Genomic DNA, 27,562 nt, shown 5'->3' with positions numbered 1-27,562 from the left:
ACTGCACAGGAGAAAGAGAGCAGCGTGGAATGCATTCAAGAGCATCGGAGAAGTGGTTAAGAGAATGAATAACCTCCAACTCTGGCCACATCTTTTTGATTTCACCGTTCTTCCTGCACTAACTTATGCCTCAGAGACCTGGGCCCTATGCAAACAGGATGAGAATGCTATTAAGGTATCCCAAAGAGGAATTGAAAGAGCTATGCTAGGAATATCATGTCTCACTCAAGTGAGAGAAGGAGTCTGGAGTTCTGACCTCCGTCAACGGTCACAAGTCAGGGATGCTGTCTCGTTTGCCAAGGCATCAAAAATCAGATGGGCCGGTCATGTAATGCAATTCAGAGATGACTGCTGGACTAAAGCTGTTACCGACTGGATTCCATGAGACGTCAGAAGACCTCGTGGCCACCCACCAACTAGATGGTCAGATTTCTTCTTCAAATCCCTGAATGAACGATTTGAGGTTCTTCCTGTTCCTGGAGCAGGAAGATATCATTGGGCTGCACTAGCTAGCGACAGGGACACATGGGAAACATTACTGGAGCCCACTTGAGCAAATTAAAGATCAACGGGATTACAAGTGATACAAGTGATATATATGTTAATAATAATAATATATCTTAATATATGTATGGCACAAGTTATAATATTTAAAAATTGATTTGAAAATGCTTATCAATAAATTTCAAGTTTAGTAACACTAATTTTTATCTCACAGTTTGAATAAAACTAAACAATAAATTTTAAAAATTTAATTTTGATTCTGGATTGAATCTTTGTCCTACCATTCAACTAACTGCTTTACCCTGAACAAGTAATTTAACCTACACTGATCATAGAATACCTATCTGCAAGTGAGGATATTTTCATAATGACTGAATTTTCATAAGGACTGAAAAATTGTAAGGATTACATAAAATTTACCTTATACATGTAGCACACTATACGGTATTTAGTAAACTGTAGCATTTATAAAAATTATAATATTTACATGCGGTATAGAGAGACAATATAGAAAGTATAACTTTGAAATCTGACCTACTTACTCTACTTAGTTGTTATTAACTTCATTAATAAAATAGCATTAGTTATGAGGACTTAATAATTTAATATCTAATATAATTACCTATGAAATTTCTCTGAGTATTTTCCAGAGAGTGGGGTGGAGCGATAGCACAGCAGTAAGGCATTTGCCTTGCATGTGGCTGACCCAGGTTCAATTCTACCATCCCTCTCCAAGAGCTCAACAAGCTACCAAGAGTATCCCACCCGCACGGCAGAGCCTGGCAAGCTACCCATAATGTAATCAAAATATGCCAAAAACAGTAACACCAAGTCTCACAATGGAGACATTGCTGGTACCCGCTCGAGCAAATAGATGAGCAAAGGTGTGACAGTGATACAGTGATTTTCCAGAGAAAATAACTTATTAAATCAGTCAGTAGTTTATAAGATCCACAGATATATCAACAATTAATTTCAGAGCCAATGTCTACTGATGCATTTACAATGACAGCAGAGTTTTGTTACCTTCCAATATTTAAAAGGGTATATTTTCTAGTTTTTTCACTCAAAAAGGGAAATTGGATTTCTTCTCCTATATCTTCTTACCTTTATAATGACTCATTAGTATTTTAATAGTGAGAAGATATGGCCTGAAAAATAGAAATAATAACATAGTTAACTATTTCAATATTTTCTACCAGGAAAGACTTTTGTTTTCTGACAAATTATATTGCAGATAATCACCAATCCTATTCCTTATTGGCTCAGTCCTACGACATTGTGGAATCTTAAAGGAATAAATTCTCAGTCTTCTTAACCATTTTTTTTCTATGCAGTGAACCTTTTATAATATTTTCTGGAGGACTGTCCTATGACAAAGCTTGCAGAAAACCAAGTTTAACCATCATGCATGGAAAAGCAATTACAGTCCTTGAAATGGATCACCCTATTGTTGAATTTCTAACGTTATGTGAAACACCCTATCCAAATGGTAAGTGCAACAAGAGTGGTAGTGTTAAAAGTACTTTTTGAAATGATAAGTACCTAACAAAATTAAGGTTAAATATTTTTAGTTTTGGCAGCTGACATCTACTGTGGTACAACACTGTGTGCTACAAGTTCTTTGAGGATCAGGTTCCACAACTGTACCTACTTGACAAACTGGAAATAAGAGAGATATAGTACAACAGAGCTGGTGTTTCAGGTTCTAATATCAGGTAAGTGCTTTAAACTTTGATAAGGATGGTGGAAGCTGAGCTGGGAGGGTCCAATAGGGGTCCAGGGTGAAATAGCTTGGGGAAACTGAGGTCTCCTAAACGCCTCTCTTAGACCAGCTCCACCCATCCCATTCCAAAGCCAATCAAAGTTAAAGCACTTCCCTGATACAGTGATCTATAACTGGTGGTGCTGTATCTGTTTCACATCTGTCTTCAGATGCAACTGCAGCACTTCTGATTCCCTAGGATTGATTGCTGATGTGTGGTTACAGATTTATTTAAGTTTTAAGAATACTCTGTAGAAAGGCCTTTGAGAGTAGCAATGTTTATATAGTCTAAACCTATGAACATTACGTAATGGAATTTAATGATATTTTAGTGATCAAATCTTAAAATTATGAATAAAGCATAGAGAGCAAAATAATATTTATGATTCAAACAATGTGGAATGCACTTTCTACATTTTCAAGGGATATATAGAGAAAGAACACTAGACATGGAGGCAGAATACGGGCTTGTGATTTAACTCTGCCATTTACAATCATGTGACTTTAGCACGGTGATATATCTAAATAAGATATATTTCATATCATACATTGATATAAAATGACAATCAAGATAGCACGTTATTTCTATAGCAAATTATATAGCTGTTAATCAATAAATGTTTATTATATACTTTATTGCCTCTATGGCTTCTATGAGAAAATATAATATGTGAAAGTGATCTCATGTCAATTTATGTAATATCTGGACAGATAAGATAAAATTCAGTGTTGAATTTTATGGGTTAGAGTTTAAGTGGTGTACTTATAGGTTAATTAGATAATCAATAGCTAAAGTGTTTATGCAAAGAATCATGGGAAAGGATTCAGGATTTTATACAGTTGTGAAGAATGTCTTGAGGAGTATCTTAAAAATTATGCGATTTTCTTGTGTAAAATCTATTCAGAAAAATAAAAAAAACCTTAAATACTTTTGCATATCTGAAAATATAGAGCTCAGAGGAATTTTATTTATTTATTTATTTTTTGCTTTTTTTGGGTCACACCCGGCGATGCAGAGGTTATTCCTGACTTTGCACTCAGGAATTACTCCTGGCGGTGCTCAGGGGACCATATGGGATGCTGGGAATCGAACCCGGGTCGGCCGCGTGCAAGGCAAACGCCCTACCCGCTATGCTATCACTCCATCCTCTACAGAGGGATTTTAAATGAGTATTAAGAAAAAACCAGTGTTTGGAATAACATTTTTTTCAAAAGCAACCTATGACTTTTAAGTGAGTGAAACTGAAATATAAAAACTCAGATTTTATCTAAATATAAAGGTCCAGGTAGAAAAATATTATGGTGATGTATAATAAAAAGGCCAAGTTCTTAATCAGAGTGCTGTCTATAGAAATAAAAGAGGAAACTACTGAGTTTAGTCAATTGGGTTAGGGAGTGACAAGATAGGTGAATCAAAATTAAACTGTATATTTTAAGAATGATGGTTTCATATGGAGAAATTACAATTTTGAAAGACAAGTTTGAATCCAAAGAGTTGTTTACAGAACAGAATAAAAGTCTTTAGTATTTATTAATAGAAGACAATTATTTTTGGCATTATTAGAATGAATCATAAAGGAATAAGGAATAAAGGAATGAACATAACCAAAATATGAGTTTAGGGAAAATGCCTATAGTACAGCCAGTAGGGCACTTTCCTTGCATGTGGCTGACCGGGATATGATCCTTGAGCACAGAGCCAGGTCTTGCCCCCAAACCAAACAAAAGCACAAAAAAAGAGGACTTAGATAAAATGATGTGTATGCCAGTAATAATGAAAATGTTATCCAAAACAAATACATTACATGTGTACATAAAGTTCTGTATATCAGTAGAGATGTCAAGATAATTTCTAAGTTGAAATGACAAAAAGCGAAGATAATTTTAATAATAACTACTATAAATAAGTTTTATAACTTTCACATACATAAGTACACATATATACTTACATGTACTTATATATGTGTTTTTCATAGAAGTAATTAAATGAGTGGAACTTTTGTATTTTTAGGATTAAGAGAACTGACTTAATTTTCTTAGGAAAATATAAGTGTATTTTATTAGTTATAATTTAAACAATAATGCATGAAAATGGTAAAAAATGTACAATGTGATGTATATAATAAGACATTTCTTAATTTCTTTCTGGAATTAATCACTGTTACTGGTTCTTGCATATTATCTTTTAAATATTCTATGTATATGTACACAAAAACTCATTTATGTGTTTATAAATAATATGTTCTGTACACATGGCAGTATACTCTATGTATTGTTCTGTATTATAGGCTTTTTCCACTTAATAGTATAGTTTTATTGTGATACTTTAATAACAAATATTGAATTTTAATTCTTTAGAGATGGATAAAGATAAATGTTACATATATGTTAAAGAAAATACATTTATTACTAATTTTTAGTATTGTTTAATAATATGAAACCTCAAACCTCAGCATTTTGTAAAGAATACAAATGCCTAAATGCTCTTATCTACCCAACTATAGTCATGCTTTGTCAACTTCTTATCTAGTTTTCTACAAACCTCATAAATAATAATTTCTCTTTTCAGAAGTAGTTTTTATGGTAGAGGGTTTTCATCTTGGGGGCAGGTAAAAAGAAAACACTCAAAAATAAATTAGTCAATAAAGTGAGCAAAACCTATTATATGTCATATATTCATTAAACATTTTCATATATGTCTAATTCATATATATATAATTATAGCATAATTCACAAGTATGCCATAGTTATTATTTTGTCACTTTCAATAGGCAAAGAAACTGAAGTTTAAAGAAGTTAACAAATTTACCCGATACTTAATTGTTAAAGAATAATAGACATAAAATTGAACCTAACACACCTAAGGAAAATTTTTATTGTCTTAGTTTGTTCAGCATTTAATGATTTAAATACATTCCTATAATGTAAGCTCCATGAGAATAAGGATCTTGTCAATATTACTCTTTTTACTTTGTTTTTAGAAGAGGCAGTAGAACATGTGGGAGTTAAAAGGGTCAAATGTTAAAGATTTGAAAATCCTATATGATACTAGATTTTATGTTCTTTTGAAATATACTTGAGCATATTGTAGGGTGCTTTTACAGACATCTTATATTTCTTTGACTGGAAAGAAATTCTTTTAATAGGACTTTCAAAGGAAAGCGAATATATAAAACAGTCCAGTGAAGCAGAACCATTTTCTTAGGTTCAGTTTCCTTATAGCTTTAAAGTACAACTATATTCCTAAAAAAATATTTCTTTTTAGGCATTTGTATTTGAAATATATTTTAATGTCATATTATATGGTGCTGATATAATCTGAGAAGGTCTGGAATGAGTCACATGGCTACAGTTCAGAGCTGCTAATGGCTTCCTTGGTTATGACTGCATCCTAATCCAGCCAGTTCTGGAAAAGGTGCAGGTAACCACATGCTCTGATTCTAATGCTCCAGCCACTTAGTGAATTCCATTTAGTGAATTCCACTTAGTGAAAGCGTGTCTATCTAGATGCAGTTGGAACTGGTAGGAGTGAGATGGATTAGAAACCCAGGAAGCAACTAATGCATAGTCTATGTAGCTCCATCCGTGGTTCCCCAACTGTTATGTTACATGTACCTGATATTATCTAGCACAGAGAGAGAGAGAGAGAGAGAGAGAGAGAGAGATGAATCCTGAGGAAAAGTCTGCCAAAACTAGCATACCAGTTTTCTTTATAAGAAACTTGCCTATTATTTCCACTTAAGAACAGGGTATCCTAACCTACTTTGTTCTGAGGAGAAACGATATAGTCCTAATACACAACTATATTCCAACTTTTCCACCACCACCTATTTTTCCAATGCAGAGGTCTATACCTAAGTATCCATGTCAAAGGACCAAATTCTTATCTCTCTCCTTCCCCAGATTCTTATCCATACCCAGGAGGTTCCCAGAAAGCAAAAGCCCTTCAGTGTGATACTCAGCAACCATCTCACAAACTTTTTATCAGCAACTATCTCAGAAATTGAGCTAGGTGCTTCTGAAATAGAGGATAAATGGAGAAGGGGGGTCACCAGCAGAGAAATTATAATAAAATCTGTTGGATATGTTGGAATTGCTGCTGCCCAGATGGCATTAAAAACAATTGTGGACATTTTTATAGAGGATCAGAAAGAGAAAGGAATCTAAGCAAGGTTGCAACTAAGTCACAATCATAACTGGAGAGTGAGTCTTGATATTTTACCATATGTTGGCTCTCTTCATAGAAAATTCTCTTTCTTCCTTTTCTCTGCCCATTGACTGCCATGTGTGCAGAGAGTGAGGTTTAGAGACATGTCTATAGGAAGATAATGACAGTGTATTTATCTTTCCCAAATCACCATTTCCATCAGTCAGTAGAAACAAAGTAATTTCCTATGTTCTGTAGAGAAGGAATTCAGTTGGAGGACTTTTGGAGAGAAAGTCATTCTGATTTTGTAAGCCATTTTATTTGTGTGGTACCTGGGTTCCAGCCCAGAATCTCACCCATGTTAGTTATGTACTCTATTACTTTGCCACATTCCAGCTCTATAGTTATTTAATAATTGTGAGAGTAGCAGAGCCACAACGAGGACCCAGAAGGACCCCAGGTTCAGATTCTGGATGAAGAATTTACCTTGAAGAATTAGATTCTTTAGCCAAAAAAGAGCCTGGCAAGCTCCCTGTGGCGTATTCGATTTGCCAAATACAGTAACAATAACAGATATCATTCCCCTGACCCTGAAAGAGCCTCTAATTGTTGGGAAAGATGAGTAAGAAGAGGCTGCTAAAATCTCAGGGCTGGGGTGAATGGAGACATTACTAGTGCCCGCTCGAGTAAATCTATGAACAGGATGACAGTGATACAGTGATACAGCCAAAAAAGAGCACCTCACTCTGTCAACCAGATTTAGTTGTAGAAACTCAGCCTCTTCAGTACAATGATGTACTTTGAATGAGGTTACAGGTCATGGGCCTTAGCATCCCAAAAAACAAAGGTCCACTCCTACCCATTTCCTTTTAACATCTGGTCAGATCCTGCCTTTTGTGATTGCAGCACAAGCCCTAGAGCTTAGGTCAAGGCAAATAGCATTCAGGGACAGCTGGCTCAGAGGATCCAAGGTCTTTGGTACAGAGCAAAGTGGTGGGGCTGCCTATGCTTCTCATAGTGACTTTATTTCCATAAGTTCTAGGCAGTTCTCTAGATAGGCTGTACATCTCTACTTCATTCCCATTGTAGGCTGCATTCTCTTCTAAAGGGACTCACTAAAACACAATTGATTCAATTATTTGCCTTTAAATGCCTAATAAATTCCAGATACTGCATTAGGTTCAGAAAATAGAGCACTAAACAAACACAAGTTTTAGTGTTTGCCTTTGTGGAACTTTTAGTCTAGAAAGACTAGAATACTTAGGCACCATTAAATAAGCTGCAAAATGATGGGGTCAGAGACAAATAGGAACTAAGGAACAGAACCTAATGTAAACCTAGGATCTATTCTTGGTTCAGAACCCTTTTCTGAAAATGAATATACCATAGTAACTCCCTACTGGGCTTGGTCTGTGCACTGTCTGTTCCTGTGTTCTTTTTGTTGTTTGGGGCCATACCTGGCAGTGCTCAGAAGTTACTCCTGATTCTGCACCCAGGGATCACTTCTGGTGGGTTCAAGGGATCAAATAGGATGCCATGGATAGGACCTAAGTCAGTCATGTTCAAGTCAAATGCCCTACCTGCTATACTATTGTTCCTGCCCCTCTTGTGTTCTTCATAAAGAAGATAGTCAACTCTAAAGACAGATTCCACATAAGCCAGGGATGAATTCCAGGTTTTCTTGCCTTCTCCACACAAATACACCTGCACTTTTTTGTGGAGCTATACATGTGCACACACAGTGCTTCACCTAACATCATCTCATCCTCAATAATGTGGCTAGGGAACCCTGAGTTTCCTGATGTGTAGGGGCGCCCCGTTAGCAGAGGGTGGTCAATGCCAATAAAAAGGATTCACAGCATGGAGAGTTCACACAGTGCTAAGAACAGGTCACTAATATACAGAGCATAGAGGTGGCACCCCATCTGATCCGAGAGGGCCCATGGCGATCACGAAGGCAGAAGATATTAGCTTCCAGGACAATGGCAAGAAAGAAATTCAGTCAGAGGATTGCCAACAGGGTAATTTCAGGGATAACTCCAAATATCTCTATTGACAGTTACCTAATCTTTCAAGCATTAGGTCAAATTATTTTAAATAATTTGAACCATTTAATAAACTGTACTTATGGAAGATAAGTGTCTTTCAGATGGATGTAATGGACTCACTTCAAATAATCCACTGTAATCACCCTACATGATGTTACTCAAATGTATTTAACTCTATGCCATGTAGCTTCTCATTTGTCTTTAGTCAGTAAAATTGTATTAACTATTAATTTTGAGAAACACAGTATATGTACACATATAATTTCCTAAATGTTCTTCGTTATTTCTAATGTTGACTCATCTTTTAGCCTTCTCAACTAAGTAGTATTTGTACAGGAGATAAAATGAAAATTTGGTGATTTTATAAAATGTGTTATATGAAAACCTTATCTCTTTTTACTTGTAGAATTTCAAGAACCCTATGCTGTTGCAGTACTTCTGGAGAAAGATCTCATTGTAGTTGATCTGACACAAAGCAAGTAAGTTTCATATTACATACATACAGATATGCACTATTTTGATACTATTTATTACAATTGATTCAGGAAGATAATTTAGGCCATTGGCATTAGTATTTAGATTGTAAATATTCTTTAGGTGAAATACTGTTTTGTGAAAATTACAAAAGTGTAATTTGGATCAATTGAATGAAGACCAGAAGAATTTAGGGAACTGAGAAATTTTTAAGTAGCACCTAAAAGAAATTCAAGAAAGAAAGAAAGGTTTTAAGAGCTATACATGGAGACCCAGGGCACAAAAAATGATATTTTATTTATCTAAGCAAAATATTTGTTATAAAAGCAATACAACACACTATTTGGCTACTTGGCCATCTATTTGTCTACTAGCAAGGGAAATGGTGTGTGGTAAAAGTATCATTAGATACTGTACTTGACAATATAGAAGAGTAAAATCTCAGAGGAGCAGTGCTCTCCACTCCTCATCTGGACAGTAGCGCTGCACTGCACTGTCGTCCCGTTGTTCATCGATTTGCTTAAGTGGGCACCAGTAACATCTCCATTGTGAGACTTGTAATTGTTTGTGGCATATTGAATACGCCATGGGTAGCTTGCCAGGCTCTCTGAGAGGTTCAGAGGAATCGAACATGGGTTGGCCATGTGCAAGGCAAACGCCCTACCCACTGTGCTATCTGGAGAGTAACAAAAATGAATTGGAAATTATTGAACACTATCCCCCTGCTACACATGTTCATTACAATGATGATCAGTGTGCAGCTAATGTTCCCTCATTCTATCCTGTAGACCCAATGCTCTTCCTTGAGCTGCATTATATTATAAAAACTTTATACATTCTCTCTTCTTTACATGGAACAATCTTTCCCTATTCTCCTGTATCTCAACTCAAGTATCATTTACTCATTAAAAAATAAAATCTTTCATTTTGAACTTTACTTTGTTCAAGTAGCTTATTACTCCCAACTTTTCCTTAGACCATTTGACACAGATGCTATTTTCAGTTTGTTATAAAAATTGTTTTTTTTATTCCTACTAGACTGTGGAACCCATGTATTGTGTTTCTGTCCACATATGTTGTATGACCTTGATACATTTTATTGAATAAATTATTATAACTGAGTTCTAATTTTTATTGAATAAATTATTATAACTGAGTTCTAGTTTTTTTGTAGCTGTAAATATGAGGTCAAGTATATTTTAAGCTAATTAGAAAAGTACACTACTTCATTATCTTAAAAATGATATCAGATTTGGCTTCTCTATTAATATCAAACTTGTTAAAACTTTGTGTAAATATGTGGATTTAGGCCTCTTTTACTAAGACTTTCTAAAGTTCTGCTAGGTTATTGAAATGAATTTCTCAGATCTTGAATCACTAGATGTAGGATTTTTATAGTATTTTTATAGATTTTTTTATAGATTTTTATAGTATTATAGTATTTTATAGTATTTTAGTCCTATATAATAAACTATAAAATAATCACCTTACTACAATTGTACACTATGCACTTGTAGTACTGTAGCACTGTCATCTCATTGTTCATCGATTTTGCTTGAGCAGGCACCAGTAACGTCTCCATTGTGAGACTCATTGTTACTGTTATTGGCATATCGAATATGCCATGGGTAGCTTGCCAGGTTCTGCCGTACGGGTGGGATACTCTTAGTAGCTTGCCAGGATCTCTGAGAGGGATGGAGGAATCAAAACCCGGGTCAGCTGTGTATTAAAATAAATTAATACATAAAATTTATCTTTGATTTTATTGGTATTATTTATATTTTTGGTTCCTCATACCTTGTTTAACTATCATCTTCTAAGGTCAACTGTAATTTAATAATTTTATCAGTAGATTTATTCTTAAATTTTATTGTGATAAAATATGACATGACTATTTTATTCACTTATTATACTTTTATTAACTTTACAAACTTGTGTTAGTGCTTTTCACTAATAGCTTACCTTAAGTATAGTCTTCTGACTTTCCATTTTGTTGTCTATGACAAGAAATTATGAATCAAAACTGAATATATTCTTATTCCCTCTATATAATTACCTTTCTGCCAATTTTAATGTCAGCCAAGTTGCTTGATTGGCTTTCTTCTCAAATTTATTTCTTCTTTTCATTTAACCATCTTAAAACAAGCATTAGAATTTAGGAAGTTTTTCCTTTTTTTTCTCCTTAAATTATATCTTTATTTACATTCCCACTGTGTACTGTTTATCAGTTCCTAGGATCTCTTTTTTTGGGGGGGGGGTCACACCCAGCAATGCTCAGGAGTTACTCCTGGCTTTGCACTCAGGAATTACTCCTGGCGGTGCTTGGGGGGACCATATGGAATGCCAGGGATCGAACCCGGGTCGGCCGCGTGCAAGGCAAACGCCCTACCCGCTGTGCTATCGCTCCGGCCCCCCTAGGATCCCTTTAGAGTTATTGTTGCATTTCAAAAATATTTTTCCTACTCTTTCACATTAAAATAAAAATCATCCCAAATATTGCATGATATTGTTCACTTTGGTCTGGAAAATGCTATTGTATGTAACTTTGTTATTATCAGACCTTAAATTTTCGAACCAGTCATTAAGATGATCCATTTATTTTCATTGTAAAACAACAATAATATATTGTCTTTGTTTATCAGTTTTCCAATCTTTGAAAATCCATATCCCATGGACATTCATGAATCACCAGTTACATGTACAGCATATTTTGCTGATTGCCCTCCAGACTTGATACTAGTCCTCTACTCTACAGGAGTCAAGCATAAAAAACAAGGATACAGTAATAAGGTAAAAATAGCAATTAAATTTTTATAATCATACTTGTTTCATATGATAATTTCATTATTCATTTTCTGAAATTCCACATAAGATTTGAAAAATTCTCTTGATGTCATAAACTGGCATTTATAAAAGAGATTTGTTGCTTAATACTGCTTTAGCCCTATAGAAATGTAAATTATACATACTAAATATATAATATAAATGTTTACTGTCAATCATACATTTACACATTAAATGTTTATTTAAATAGACTTAATTTATTTTATATGAAGTCTATTTTAAATGCTTTAAGAACTTCAATGGAGTCAATTACTTCTAGCTAATCATTTTTATAATATGTAATTAACAAATAAGCCTAGTTATGAAAAAAATTTTAAGTACTGTCTTGAATTCCATTTTGCTGTACTTAACTATAAGATTTAAATACTTACAGCTGTAAAAAAATGGTCCTATTACAATTTCCATAGCTTTCATTGATATGATATGTATTGATATTGATATGTATTATACAGGGTATAGGCATTACGTAATACATACATATATAATATTTTAAATTAAATGGTGATAGTTAAAATGTATACTTTTCAAGGGGATTAAACTACATTTGAAAATTTTGTTAAAAGAATTAAAGATAGCTACACATGTTATCCTTCATTATAACTAGTCTTGAGATAAATTTTTATAGTTGTCTTTAAATATTTTAATTTTAAATATATAATTTATTTGAATTTTTTAAAACAACTTAAAAATTTTTCATGAAAATCCATTTAGGAGTGGCCAGTCAGCGGAGGGGCCTGGAACCTTGGAACACAAACATTTCCCGAAATTATTATTACTGGGTAAGTGAATATAATTTGTGAGTTAATCTAGTTATCAACAGTAGTACTTTAGCACTGTCATCCCATTGTTCATCAATTTGCTCCATCAGGCACCAGTACTGTCTCTATTCAACCCTGTCACATGCTAGTGTAGCCCAATGGTGTCTGCTCAATTCAGGAACACAAAGTTAGACTTGTTGTTACTATTTTTGGCATATCGAATACTCCATGGGTAGCTTGCCAGGCTCTGCTGTGTGGACCGGATACTCTTGATAGCTTTCCAGGCTCTCAGTATCAATGGTAATATTCAAAATTTTTATACTCTCACATAACTGAAAGTTAACAATATAATTAATATAATCTTATAGAAAGATTATAATTTGTGTGAGAGTCAAGCTATTAAAAAAATTTAGAAAATTAGAGAAAAATCATAAGATTCATAACAGCAAAATACCTGTGGAAATTACAGTATATTAGTCATAGAAATATCCTCACCAGCATATTTTTATTCCTTAAAGATACAGGAATCACTAGTCTGTTTCCCCATCAGGTGTTTTCTTTAATTTATACTTATAGCATCAGAAATGTTACTATGCTCAGGGAACAAAAAAGGAAATTAGATGACCGCAGTTACCAAGACCCAAGGAAAGAATGATATGGTAAATTTTCTGGATTTTCCTTTTGCTTTATATATTCCAGAATTAAAGATAAAAAAGCCACAGCTGGCAATGAGAAAACTTCTTTAAAGTAATTGCTCTACCCTATCTAATAACCATATGAAAGAAACTGATTTCCACCACAGCTTGTTTCAGCAAAGGCTGAATGAAGGATTAACACTTTCCTGCTTATTAGATTGTAGGAGGGTTCAAAATTTCCCTAAAAGAGAAATATCAAAAAGAACTCAGTAGGGGCTGGAGCAATAGCACAGCTGGTAGGGCATTTGCCGTGCACATGGCTGACTCGGGTTCAATTCTCAGCCTCCCATATGGTCCCCTAAGCACTGCCAAGAGTAATTCCTGAGTGCAGAGCCAGAAGTTAATCCTGTGCATTGCTAGGATGTGGCCCAAAAAGAAAAAAAAAAAAAAGAAAAAAGAAAACAAAAAAATTGTTGAGTAGAGAACTGGAATTTATAACTCTGATGGGTTATATGAAATCCCACAACTGTATCAGAGGAGATCATGTAAGCAATCAGAATTCCCACCAATGTCCAGCATGATGAGGAAAAACATATTACCTTCCCCCTTTGTGTCAGTGGGAGTCCAAGAGGAAGAAAAACAAAAAGAGAACCAGGTTGAAAAAGTATATAAGAAAATAATGTTGGAAAGCTTCTCAAATTTGTCAAAGAATCTGAATCTACAGATTCCAGAAGTGGAGAGAGAACTATAAGAAATGAACAAGAACTAATGACAGTTATATTCTTGAACATTAAATACCAAGAACAAAAGGAGACATTGGTGGTGAGAAATGTACACTGGTGAAGGGACAAATGATGCAACACTATGTGACTGAAACCCAATTGTGAATAACTTTGTAACTGTGTATCTCAGGGTGATTCAATAAATAAATAAATAATTTTTTTTAAAGCTGCATAGCACCAAGAGAGAAGTGACATTTTACTCCTATGAAAGTCCATTTGAATGATAGTGGATTTCTTTCTCAGGGGGTGCCAGTGTTGCTTAGGAGACCATGTGGTGCTAGAGATTAAACATTAAGGATACTGACATGCAACCTGTATGCTTTAGCCCTTCGAGCCATCTCCTCAACCTAATGCTCTATTTCTTATCAGAAATCATGAAAGCCAAAAGTAAACTTGAAAATGTTTTATGTTTTAAAAGATCTGGGAAACCAGAGTCAAACCCAGCAAAAATATCCTCCAGAAAATAAAAAAAAATATGAAAGAATAAATCTTGAGGTTGGGGATTGTGCTTCAAGTGGTAGACCTTGGGTATATAATTCTCTGGGTCTAACCCCATAGACAACAGAAGAATAAGGAAGAAGAGGAGTATTCTTGGTATATCATGAATGTAGAAAAGAAAGCAGCACAAATGCAAGGAAATACAGCAGAGTGTGATTCTCTTGAGCTTTTAAAATTATACTTGATGGCTAAAGAAACATTAAGGTTATGTTGTCTAATGTGGTTTTGTGGTATAGAAATAGTTCAGACAATTATAAATGGAAGAGGGTAAAGTTTAGGTGGTGACATACTCCAAATGTACAAAGCAATGTACTTTAAAAGGTCAGTAAGAATTATGCAGAGATATAGTTAGAGACATTACCCACATAGTAAAATAGTTCATGATAATATTTCAAGTAAACCAAAAAAGTAAAGGGAGGCAACAGATCAAAACCAAGATAATAAATAGAAAAGACTTAAGCAATAAGTTATCAATTACTGTATTAAATACAAATAGTCTAAATACATCAGTTTAACTTTGCAAATTGTACTAAAAAGCATGACCAATCTGTGACCTATTTAAACAAACACCTATGAGGCAATGGATGTACCTCAGTGACAGAGCACATGCATTGCAATGTAAGACTCTGAGTTTATTCACCAGTACCTTCATGCCCAGATATAAAAATAAACCACACTCACTTCAGGAGGAATTGGTGCCTGTTCCTGAAGTGGGTTCCAAGTGTAGGCTGAGGCTACACTCTCCCTGCTCATTGGGCCAGATACCCACCATATACAGAGCAAATGAGCTGTGGAAACGGGCTCCACCTAAAAGTAAAAAATTGGCACCTTTTTCCAAAGCAGTGACCTCTAATGTAGCCAAAAGATAATCTCCATCCCTATATAATCTCTCGGAAAAAGAATTCAGAGTGGAAATTCTTTGGATATTTAACAAGCTCAGAGAAAACAATGAACCACCAATAAAACACAAGGGGATAGGAGAGCAGAATTAAGAAAACTATAAACAGAAATTATACAACTGAAGAACCTGGTAGGGAAAATAAGAGACTCACCGGAAGGCCTCAGGAGTACTAACAACTGCTGAGGACAGAATCATTGAGCACCAAAACACAAACACACATTTATTTCCAAGAGAATAGTCAGGTTGAAAGTAAAGAATGGAAAAACACACTAGTATATGATCAATGGTGAGTGATGTTAGCAATATCAGACTGTGTTGCTCCAGAACCCATTATCCAGTATACACCAAAGTACTAATAATATATGGTCCAAAAACACTGTATGTAAACTACATATACTAATTGGCAGGTCATAGTATCCTAGGCAAGCTCAAAGCCATGAAATTCATATTTTAGGTTAAAAATAGGTCATTTCTTTCAACTGTGTCATTTCATTCCAAGGTTAATTTTGAAAAATTGATTAATTAATTTGTCATCTAATTCCAAAATTATCATATTGTTATTCAAGATTCAAAATCAACTTGCATCCTGTCTCATTAGAGGGAAGAGAGGAGCATGATCTGCATCCAGTATTTCTGCTTCTCTGTAGTTTTACCATGAGTATGGCATTCATCCCACCTGAATTAAAGTACCAGTAGATGTCTTGGACTACAGAATAACAAGCAACCTTATGGCTTGTTGAAGTATAAAACTAACCTGAAGCACTAAATACAGTTACTAGAAAGAGGAAGAGACAAAAAATCTACTTACTGATAAAAAGAAAATAGCAAACTTTTCTAATTTGGAAATTCTGCGCACAAAATTAGAGAAGATACTCATTGAAGATTTGAGAAACCTGATTGGTGAAGACCTGCTTTTGCATAAAGCTAATCCATAAAGAGGCAATTGTTTTTTTAATGCAAAATTAATAACAAAAAACAATAAGGCACATAAACACAGAAGCATGACCCAATTAAAGGGAAAACAATCTCTAGAAAATTGTCCTAAAGAAAAGGAGTGTGCAGATTGCCTGACAAACTTAATGAGTCTTAAAGACTCATTAAAATTAGCCTGACAAACTTTAATGAGTCTTTAAGAAACCTAGTGCACTACAAGAGGACACAAACAGACAGCTAAGATCAGGGGGGAAATGCATGGAAGGAAAAGGATATTAGCAAAGAGAATTCAAAAATAAACTATACAAAATAACGCTACTAAATTAAACAGTCGACTAGAATGGATCAACATCATGCTTAATTAGAAAAAGGAATCATCAGACTTGAAGGTGTGTAATATGAAATTACTGAATTGGAGGAACAAAAAAAGAGAATGAAATGAAGAATGCCTAAATAATTTTTATATATCTCAGACTAACCAATACAATAAGAAAATTCTAGGAGGAAAAAGAATGGGAAAGATATATTATTTGAGTAAATAATAATAGAAAAGTTCAGAAGTGCAAGGAAGGAAATGAATAAGCTCAAAATACTCCAGTTATTACCCCAACAGTGACCATACAAAGATAAAAATGATAATCAAAATGTCAGAGATGAAGAAAGAATATAGAAAGCGGAAATAAAAAAGAAAATTTTAGGCAAATGGGAACTCTCAGAAGAAGAGAAGAAGATAGATCCAAAGTGTATACTTTTAAAAGTCCAGTTACAATGCAGTGGTGGAGGGATGTTAGCACCTTGGTGGTTAGGTGTAGAGTAGTCACACTGTATTCCTGAAACACTATTAACACTACTGTAAACTGCTGTGACAACATAAAAATATCTAAATCAAAACCTTGAAAAATAATTATTACTGTGTCTGGGGGTAATGTACTTCAAAAATGTCAAAGACATAAAGACATTTCAACATAATCTAAAACTCAGATTGCTTATATACAACTTCTGTACCAGCAAAAATTGCTAAGAGAGACCTTCAAGTTTTAACGAATTCAGATAATGCGAGAAAACAAAAGTATATACAAATAAAAAATCCCCTTATAAAGATAGGTACATAGACAAAACAGAATTGTGTATCACTGCAGTAGTTGAATGTAAATTATTTTAAATTCAGGTATAGAATGTAAAATAATAAAGCATTTTAGGAACTACAATTATAAAACTGTTAATAATGGGGCCAGACTGCTAGTACAAGGAGTAAAGTGTTTTCCTTGCATGAAGCCTACCTAGGTTTGAGCCCCAGCACCTCATATACCCCGAGCACAGCCAAGAGTTATCCCTGAGTGCAGAGCCAGGAGGATGCCTTGAGTACAGCTGGGTGAGCCTCAAAACCAACAAAAATATCTGTTAATTATTATAAATATAAAAAAGATATAATTTATGATGTTTATAGCAAGGTAGGGGGTAAATGTAAGAGTATGGGTTTCATATATGATTAAAATTAGTATCAGTTTTTACACATTGGTATAATAGAAAGATGTTTTAATAACTAAATAACAAATACCCATATAACATATGCACAAGAAATTGGGACTAGAATCAAAGCTTTTATCTATAAAACATTAATGAAACAGGAAGAAAGGCAGCAAGAAAGGAAACAAGGTATACAATAACTTCAGGAGAAACTCAAAATTTTAAATGTAATAACAAGTCCTTTATGTTATTAATTTATTTAAATGTAAATAGATTAAACTCTCAAATCAAAATAGCTAAAGGAGCTGAATTAATTTTTTTTTTTGCTTTTTGGGTCTCACCTGCCAATGCACAGGGGTCACTCCTGGCTTTGCACTCAGGAGTTACTCCTGGCGGTGCTCAGGGGACCATATGGGATGCTGGGGATCGAACCCGGGTCGGCTGTGTGCAAGGCAAACGCTCTACCCACTGTACTATTGCTCCAGCCCCAAGCTGAATTAATTTTTAAAAATACTACTAAAAATATTTGAAATTCACTTTACATATATAGATAGTCTAAAAGGAAAGGATAAATATAGTCCAGATTAATATAAACAAAGACTGACTATACTTATATATAAAATTATACTCTGAATTAAACTTGTCATGAGACAAAGAAGAATGTACAGTATGATAAAATGGTCAGTTCACCATAAATAAAAATCCTAAATGTATATAAATATCTAACAATAGTGTACCAAATATACATTGCAAATATTGACAGAATTGGAGAAATAAATAGGCAAAAAGAAAAATAGGATATTTTAATACTTCACTTTCAGTAATGAATAGATCATCCAGGATATATATATAAAGAAGTAAAGGATTTGAACAACAATTTTAGATCATTTGGCACAACAAACATGGAGCAGTATACTCAGCAATAGCAGTATGAACAGTCACCTTAGGTTCAAACAAAACACTTTTCTCAATATATTACCTTAGATCACAAGATAAATCAATAAATTTGACTAAATATAATAGTCAAATTTATACCTAAATTAAATAAATCAATGATAAAAGGAAAGTAAAATATGTAATTATATTTAAATGGAACAGCACTATGTTGAACAACCATGGATCAAAGAAGAAACTACAGTAAAGTTAGAAACTATATTGAGACAAATAAAAATACAGCCTAACAAATAGGGCATTCAGCAGCAGCATTGCCAAAAGATTTCTAAGTAAACCTATAAGAAATTTATAGGAAAAAATACTGACATTAAACAAACAAAAGTGTCAGGGACATCAAAAAGCTCCAAGAGCTGGAGTACATGCCTTGCATGATCATAGCCCTAAATTAATCCCCGGTTCTGCATGTGGCACTCCAATCACTGCTGGATCTGAACAGCACCATATTACAAGATACAAGGACCAAACTGTCAAACCTGCATAGCAAAAATTAGCTCTGGGGTACCTGAGTACTGTTGGGGAGTTTCCCCAAAAGGATTTCAAATCAAAACCGCAACTTCACAGCTCAAGGAATTAGAGAAATAAAATCCAAAGCCAGCAAATGAAGAAAATAATTTTTAAAGCAGAGTAAATTAAGATGAAACATAAAATAAAAATAGAAAAATATTTAAGCTTTGTTAAAGAATAATAAAATTAACAAAATGCTTAGATAAGCTAACTAAGGAAAAAATCGGACTGAGGATGGTTTAGTGGTCAGAGTTAATAGTGCTTTATTATAGGTTGTTAACTTTTCTCTGCATAATTAAAATAATATATAAAACAATAACTACAAATCCATGGAAACAGGCAGAGTGTATGATGAAGTAATCTGTAAAGGTAATTAGTAATAAGCAAGGAAAAATAGTGCTTTCAACAAACCTAGTAAAAAAGAAGACACTGATGGAAAAGCTGAGCAACAAAAAAACCCCAATAAATATTAAAAAACTAAACAAAGTGACAGAAATAAAGCTTTTTCTTTCCTTTCAGCCTTTACATTATGCTAAATGTCTTACAACATAACTAAATATGGAGATTGGACCAGAAATGTAGCTGAAGTGATAGAAATTTCTTGCATGTATAAAGCGCTCAGTTACATCACAGATACTAAGTGTTCCCACCCACCTCTGATTTTGGCCCTAAGCATAAGAAACATCATAAAAAAGATTGACAGAATGAATTAAAATACATTATCTATTTGAATTATTATAACAGAATTGTTTTAGATGCAAAAACACAAATATGTTCAAACAAATGGATGGAAAAGATGAAAAGGATGACAGGTGAGGAGAGATACTTGGATTTCAGGAAAAAGACAGAAATAAATAATATACTTTAAATAACATATATTAAAATAGTACAATTATATTGACTCATAAGTAATAGAAAATTATTTATTAATATAGTCCTAAATAATTATTTTATAATTATTAATGATAAATATTTTATTTTATGGTACCTGGGGGCTGGAGCAATAGCACAGCAGGTAGGTCGTTCGTCTTTCATGCAGCTGACCCGTGTTCAATTCCTCTGCCCCTCTCAGAGAGCCCGGCAAGCTACCAAGAGTATTGCGCCTGCACAGCAGAGCCTGGCAAGCTACTCATGGCATACTGGATATGCCAAAAACAGTAACAATAAGTCTCACAATGAGAGACATTACTGGTGCCCGCTCGAACAAATCAATGAGCAATGGAATGACAGTGACAGTGATGGTACCTGGATTTAACCAGAGCCCTACACATACAAAACAACTGATCTACCATATAGCAATATCACTGGTCATTCCACTATACTAATATTAGCACTGTAGCACTGTCCTTCCATTGTTCATCGATTTACTCGAACAGGCACCAGTAACATCTCCATTGTGAAACTTGTTACTGTTTTTGGCATATCGAATATGCCATGTGTAGCTTGCCAGGCTCTGCCATGTGGACAGGAAACTCTCAGCTTGCCAGGCTCTCCAACAGGGACAGAGGAATCGAACCTGAGTCAGCCACATGCAAGGCAAACACCCTACCCGCTGTGCTAATATTAGACAATATAAACTGTAAAACTATTCTGAGACAAAGAAGAAATTATTGTTTATTAAAAGATCAAACTCAATACGATTGAAGTATACATATATACATATAATAATACCTACAATTTCACTAACTTAATACAGAAAATATTTTTTCATTAATAGAGACTTTGAGACAAGGCTTTCAATAATGGATAGAATCATTAGATAGAATATCAATAAAGAAACAGAGGATTTGAACACTGTACACAGACCATTCAAACCTACATAGAACACACAATCCAATAATAGCAGAACACTCTTTTTTCCAAATGGTAGTCTAGAAATAAGTCTAGCTATTCATTAATGGAGAGAAAATAGAACAATCAATTGTGGAGAAATTAAGTGACATACTGTCAAAAAAATCAGTAGTTCAAAGAGGTAATCCAAAGGTAAATTAGAAAATACTTTGAGATGCATAAAAAAATAAATAAAAGCAGGAACAGTACTCTAAAGGGAATTTATAGTTTTATTTGACCACATTAAAGGTAGAAAATTCTGATATCACTAACCCAACTTCTAAAGAAATTAGGGGGAGAAAGAGCTGGCAGATATAAGAAAAAAATAAGGGTCTGAGAAATATTATAGTGGATAAGGCACTTGCCTTACACACGGCTGACCTGGATTTGATCCCTGACACTACATATTATCTCCCCAGACCCACCAGTAATTATCCCTAGGCTCAGAGCTAAGGATAGCTCAGAGCACAGCCAGGTGTAGTCAAAACAATAATTTTAAGTAATAAATACAAATAATAAATACAAAAATAAATAACTTTAGAAAAATAAAAAATAAAATAATTTGATTAGAGATAAATTACAGGACAGAAACATCAAAGGATCTCACTGAAACAAAAAAAATTGTTTCTTTAAAATATGGTACAAGTGTACCTGGAAAGATAATCCATTAGGTAGGGCCAATTGAAGTTCAAATTAATTTAATCATAACAGCAGCAGTCAGAAAGCTAGCGGTATAATGACATTTTCTTTTTAGTTACCTCTGTTCTTTTTTAAAAAATAATACATACACACAGAGTAATTTAGATGACAAGATTATAATAGTATCAAATTTCTGGTACAGATAAAACACTCGTAACTCCCCACCACCAAAATGCCCAGGACCCTCCCAACATTGAAGTAGAATTTTCTTAACCTGGAAAGGAAATTTTTTTGGTAAAAACCACAACTAATATACAGGGTGATAAAATAACAAAGCTTGTCTCTCTGCAGTTTGGAACAAAACAAGAATCTTTGTTTTTACCACTTATATTTAAAATTGTAATCAAAATTCAAAGTAAAGATGTAAGGTTAGAAGAAAAATAAAAGTCATCCACAGTGGAAATGAATAAAAACATAGCTGCAAATGATTATAGGTATCATTGTGTTTCTATATGCTAACAATGAATAATCTACAAAGAAAATTAAGCAATCCTATTTATGATACTATAAAATATATTTGAAACAAATTTAACCAAAAGATGGAAGGCTTCTACACTATAAACAATATGTATTCTCTGGGCAGCTAGGGAAAGCACTGCGCCTCTCTGTCTCTCAGATGGACTCAGGCCACTTCCCAGATCCAGGATAGCTGATGCCATGGGCGGACGAAGGAGGAAATGAGGGCCAGGCTGATTGATGATCAGTTGCCATTTATTCCATTCTCCCCATGCACCTGTTCCAGTCTCACTGGGCCCTTCATTCTAGTCTCATTGTGCTTCTCATTCCCTTCTCCTCCTATCTCTCCAGCTCATCTTTCCATGCTCCCTCTGGCAGCCGCATCTCTGGTCTTTCCTTGCGCCTGCTCCTACATTCTTCCCCTACATTCTTCTCCCTCTGTCCCCCTTGCTAGTCTCTCCAAGCTCCATCTTGCTGCCCTGTTCTCTCTAGTCTCTCTCCAACTCCTCCACATTAGGGGTAGCAGAATCAACATGTCAAAGCCCTTCTGATCACTGATCAGGCTCAAGGGCTGAAATACCACCTAGGGGTGTTTCTTCTCTCCTTAGTCCATAACTTAATTAACATTTTAATTAACATCTTAATTCTACTTCTTAATATTAGTTATTTTGTATGGACACAGTAAGAGATACATTGAGCTTGTAGGGTGACTCTCCTGGGGACATTTTATATAGATCTCAGACTATAGTGCTTAGGCAAGTTTAATCATTCCTAACCCTAGCAGGGTCTGAATCTAGTTATTACTTTTTGAATCATGACAGAATTTGTCCATGCTCTTAACTTATAGTTAAGTATTATGGCACTTCGGCCAGGCCCATTTCGATGCCAGGATAGCTCACAGCTTGCCCTGGGTCCATCCAGTCCCTCGTTGGGACCCTGCTTTTGGGGTGCTAAGAAGTAAGGGTAACTGAGGCTTAAGTTGAGAGAACAGATGCCCATGAGTGAATATCATTCTGAGTCAATTAACTCCCAAGTTACAAAAGCATACCATTAACTATCTTCTTATGTCTATACAAAAAGGACATTGCTCTGAATTAACTATGCAAAGGAATTAAGAGAAAAGCAATATTTACAAGTTAACAGAGCACAAAGAAAGAGGTTACAAATAAACACAGAGAAATGGGAGCACTGTGATGGGAGTAACCCAATAAATCTAAGCTCCCTGTGGCAAGGCAGAAAGGACAAACTAATGCAATGTTATCTTACAGCAAAATAAATTTTGCGGGGCTGGAGTGATAGCACAGCATGTAGGGCGTTTGCCTTGCACGTGGCTGACTAGGGTTCGATTCCCAGCATCCCATATGGTCCCCTGAGCACCGCCAGGGTTGGTTCCTGAGTGCAGAGCCAGGAGTAACCCCTGAGCATCGCCAGGTGTGACCCAAAAAGCAAAAAAATAAAAAAGCAAAATAAATTTTGCTGTTAATAAATGGAATAAATAGAGTAAATAAATAGAATCCCAATTCATGACTTGATATTGTTAAATGGCACTATCACAAAAATTATGAAAATATTTACTATAAACTATTGCAATTCCAATGGCCATTTTGAAGAAATGGAAAATATTACACTAAAATTTATTGATCCAAGTGATTACAAGTGATCCAATGCTCCTTAATTATGAAAAGTAATATATTTTTTTAATTCTTTTATTAATTCACCATATGGAAAGTTACAAAGCGTTCAGGTTAAAGTCTCAGTTATACAATGCTCAAACACCCATCCCTTCACCAGTGCATATATTCCATCACCAAGAATCACGATATACCTCCCCTTTCCCCCCCACCTCCCCAGCCCCCCACCCTGCATGTGTAACTGGTAAATTTCACTTTACTTTCACTTTACTTTGATTACATTCAATATTTAAACAAAAAAAAATCACAATTATTGATTTGGAGTTTCTCCCCCCTAAAGTCGATCTGCTGAAGAGAAAGCATTTGGTAATTTGTTTTCCATTGCTGAGAATGAAGAGATATGAGGTCAGGAGGCCGCACTAGCAGCAGCATAGTTTTGGATTTCTGTATTTTAGTATTTTAGTAACTAAGTCCAGAGAAATGTCTGCCAGGAATCGCAACATTGTAAGTTTGTATATAAGTGGATCAACATGGAAAGTATTATGCTGAGTGAAATGAGTCAGAAAGAAAGAGACAGACATAGAAAGATCGCACTCATATGTGAAAAGTAATATTTTTTAAGAACTCACACTTCCTAATTAACTTCCTACTAGTCTCAATAATCAAAACAATGGGTTCTGATGTAAGATTAAAGACAACCTAGTAGAATATAATTTGGAGTTCAGAAATAAAAACTGAAAATATCACTGATATTTTTCATATTAACAATAACGATTTAGTAAAGAAAAAAATGTTATCACCATATGGTGTTGGGAGATCTGATTATCCACAGGTTAAAAAAATAAGCTATTACATGACACTATAAAAGCTAACTCAAATATAGTCAGATTAAAGTTTAAATTCCAACTGAAACTTTATAATTCTGAGAAAAAAGAAGTCTTTCATGACTTGATTTTGACAATAGATTTTTAGATATTACACATAAGCAACAAAAACACAAAATAAAGTAGTATTTATCCAATAAAAATACTGATAGTGAGAGAAATGTTTAAATTACGTATCTCATAAGTAGATGTAGTAATTGTTACAGCTCAAAACAAAATGACAAGAAATCCAATTTTTACACAAAATACTAGAGTAATTTTTTTGAAAAAAGCTACATAGAATACACACACATACACACAAAGATGTTAGTAACATTACTCATTAGGGAAAAGCAGAATAAAATTAAAACAATATATACAAATGACTATATTTATTTGCTTATTTATCTTGTTTTTTGCGTCACACCTGGGAGTGCTCAGGGCTTACTCCTGACTGATTGCAAATCAGAGATCACTCTTGGATTGTGTTTGGTGCCAACAATCCCACCAGGTTTCTGGGTACAAGGTATGCACCCTACCCACTGTACTACCACTCTGGCCCTAGAATGACTCTAGTTTGAAAAACAGGTCTTATGAGTATATCTTATGAGTATAAAGGAGGATATAGAATAGTTGGAGATCAAGTAAACTGCTATTAGAAAGCCAGGTACAGCAGTAGACATACCATACAGTACACAGATTCCAGATGTATGAAAAATTTAGAAAATCCTTAGTGACTGGTAGATGAGAGTATTAAAAATGTTGTTTAAAAGATAAATTCTCTTTTTAGAAAGATGAAAATGTTCTAGAACTATATAGACAACATTATGGATGTAATTTTTAAATTTAAAAATGAATTCTAATACTTTAAAATTGTTAAAAAGATTATGAATTACAGTATGGTGATTGATTTTCTTAATATGGTGATCCATTTTCTTCAGTCTAACTGTTCTTTTATTTCGGAGATAAATTACACTTGTCATGATTATTATTTTTCTATACATAATTTGATTTAATTTGTTAATATTTGTTGATAATATTTATGTCTGTACATGGAAATATTGGCTTGCAATTTTTTGTGTATGTAATACTTTAACTTGTTATTGGTACCAGGATGACCAATCCTGATATCTCACAACATGTACTGTGAAGTTTTCTAGCCAAGATATTTTCTAAACAATTTCTTAAATTTGCAGTGCAATTTGACTTGATGTTATAATGCTATTATCAAATCGGATACTATTCAAGAAATTCCTTTCTTCTCTTTTAAACCTTAACTTTAATTATTTAATGATATTTCAAGATGTATTAGATATAATAAAAATGAATTCAAGAATTTTAAGCTGAGCTTTAACAATTTTGTATTAAAAATATTTTTAATTTCTTGTATGCCAGTTTTTAGTGCTATTACATATAAAATTCTTACACTAAAATTTAAGTCATTATTCTCCTTTTCCTAAATTTAGATTTTGGTATTTTAATTGAAATAAACTTTTATTGAATTTAGCAGTTTTCATTGAAATAGTGTTTTTATCCACTTTTAAGCATATTTTATAATATTATCATTTCCAAAACTGTACTTTAATATTGATTTATTTCTCATCTAGCCATGCAGATGGATCAGTAAAATTTTGGGATGCTTCTGCAAGTAAGTTTTAAGCTTCTCTTTTGTTATGAAAACATTTGGTTTATATTTAGTCATTTACCAATTTTTACTTTGGATAATTATTTCAGATACAATTTTAGCACATAGAGTGGGGCTGGAAAGATAGCTCATCTAGTAAAATGCATGTTGACTTGCATGTGGTCCTCAGAGACCTCCTTGAGTACCACCCTAAGCACAGCTGGTTATGGCCTAACATTCCTAGCCCTACCCCACGCCCACCAAATTTAGTACATATATATGAATATGTGACAAAATTTCATTTTTATCTTATTAAATTTGTTTTAAATTTATCTATGCCTTACTTTTTTTCCTATTATATATAAACGCAAATCAGTTTTATCAGCAAATAACTATGTATAAAAGGAGCAAGTGCAATGGCAAACAACTCTTACATTAACTCTGTTCGGAGAATTTTAATCCTAATTATGCTGTTTCAGAGAAATACTTTTGTCCCATTTGCCTTCTTTTTAGTTCCTTCTATTCTATGATGACTTATGAGAATTTTTAAAGATGATTTAAAAATAGTTTTAAGCTCTTAAGATAATGTAATTTAAAAAACAGAATTGATACTTCTACTCAGTATTGAAAGATATTTCATCATCATCATCATCATCATCATCATCATCATCATCATCATCCTCCCGTTGATTGTCAAATTTCTCAAGCCATCTCAGTGATGTCTCCATTTTTCCAAGCCCTGAGATTTTAGTAGCCTCTCTCTACTCGTCCTTCCAAGGATGCCGTGCTGGAGGCTCTTTCAGGGTCAGGGGAATGAGACCCAGCTTGTTACTGGTTTTGGCATATTAATACACCATGGGGACCTTGCGAGGCTCTCCTATGTGGGCAGGAAACTCCCAGTAGTTTGCCAGGTTCTCCTGGAGGGAGAAGTAGGCTATAAGATGTCATGGCTGCAAAGCGGCCGTGCTTCCAGGAGCTTGCTTTTAAGTCTCTAGATGCTGGCCGTTGACAGGATTATACGGCAGCAGTTCCTGGGTGTGACCACCTAGCTACTGGGAAATGGGAAACCTGGCCGGAGGAGGCCCAGTCCCATTCCGAGCAGCCTTGGAGGGGAGGTCTCAGCCCCAGGTCCCACACACCTGGGTTCCTCTGCCGGTTCCTTCATACATGAGGCTCGTCTGAACGTGTGGAGAGGGGTCTTGAGCATGGCTATGGCTAGGCTCCGGAGGTCTTTGGCCACCGGGA

General features: G+C 34.4%; 1 protein-coding gene across 13 annotated transcripts in view; it reads left to right on the top strand.

The window, feature by feature from the left end:
- STXBP5L (syntaxin binding protein 5L) overlaps nucleotides 1-27,562 on the top strand; it is a 313,192-nt gene that overhangs the window by 173,982 nt on the left and 111,648 nt on the right. For all 13 annotated transcript variants that reach the window (XM_055125555.1, XM_055125554.1, XM_055125553.1 and 10 more), the window contains 5 exons: nucleotides 1,842-1,996; nucleotides 8,871-8,943; nucleotides 11,581-11,728; nucleotides 12,494-12,561; nucleotides 26,301-26,341. In XM_055125555.1, the coding sequence (XP_054981530.1) occupies nucleotides 1,842-1,996; nucleotides 8,871-8,943; nucleotides 11,581-11,728; nucleotides 12,494-12,561; nucleotides 26,301-26,341 (485 nt within the window). The remainder of the gene's footprint in view (nucleotides 1-1,841; nucleotides 1,997-8,870; nucleotides 8,944-11,580; nucleotides 11,729-12,493; nucleotides 12,562-26,300; nucleotides 26,342-27,562) is intronic.

This window comes from Sorex araneus, chromosome 2 (genome assembly GCF_027595985.1).
Source record: "Sorex araneus isolate mSorAra2 chromosome 2, mSorAra2.pri, whole genome shotgun sequence".
Taxonomy (NCBI): Eukaryota; Metazoa; Chordata; class Mammalia; order Eulipotyphla; family Soricidae; genus Sorex; species Sorex araneus.
The sequence above is the reverse complement of the archived record's forward strand: the minus strand, read 5'-3'. Positions and strand labels throughout refer to the sequence as shown.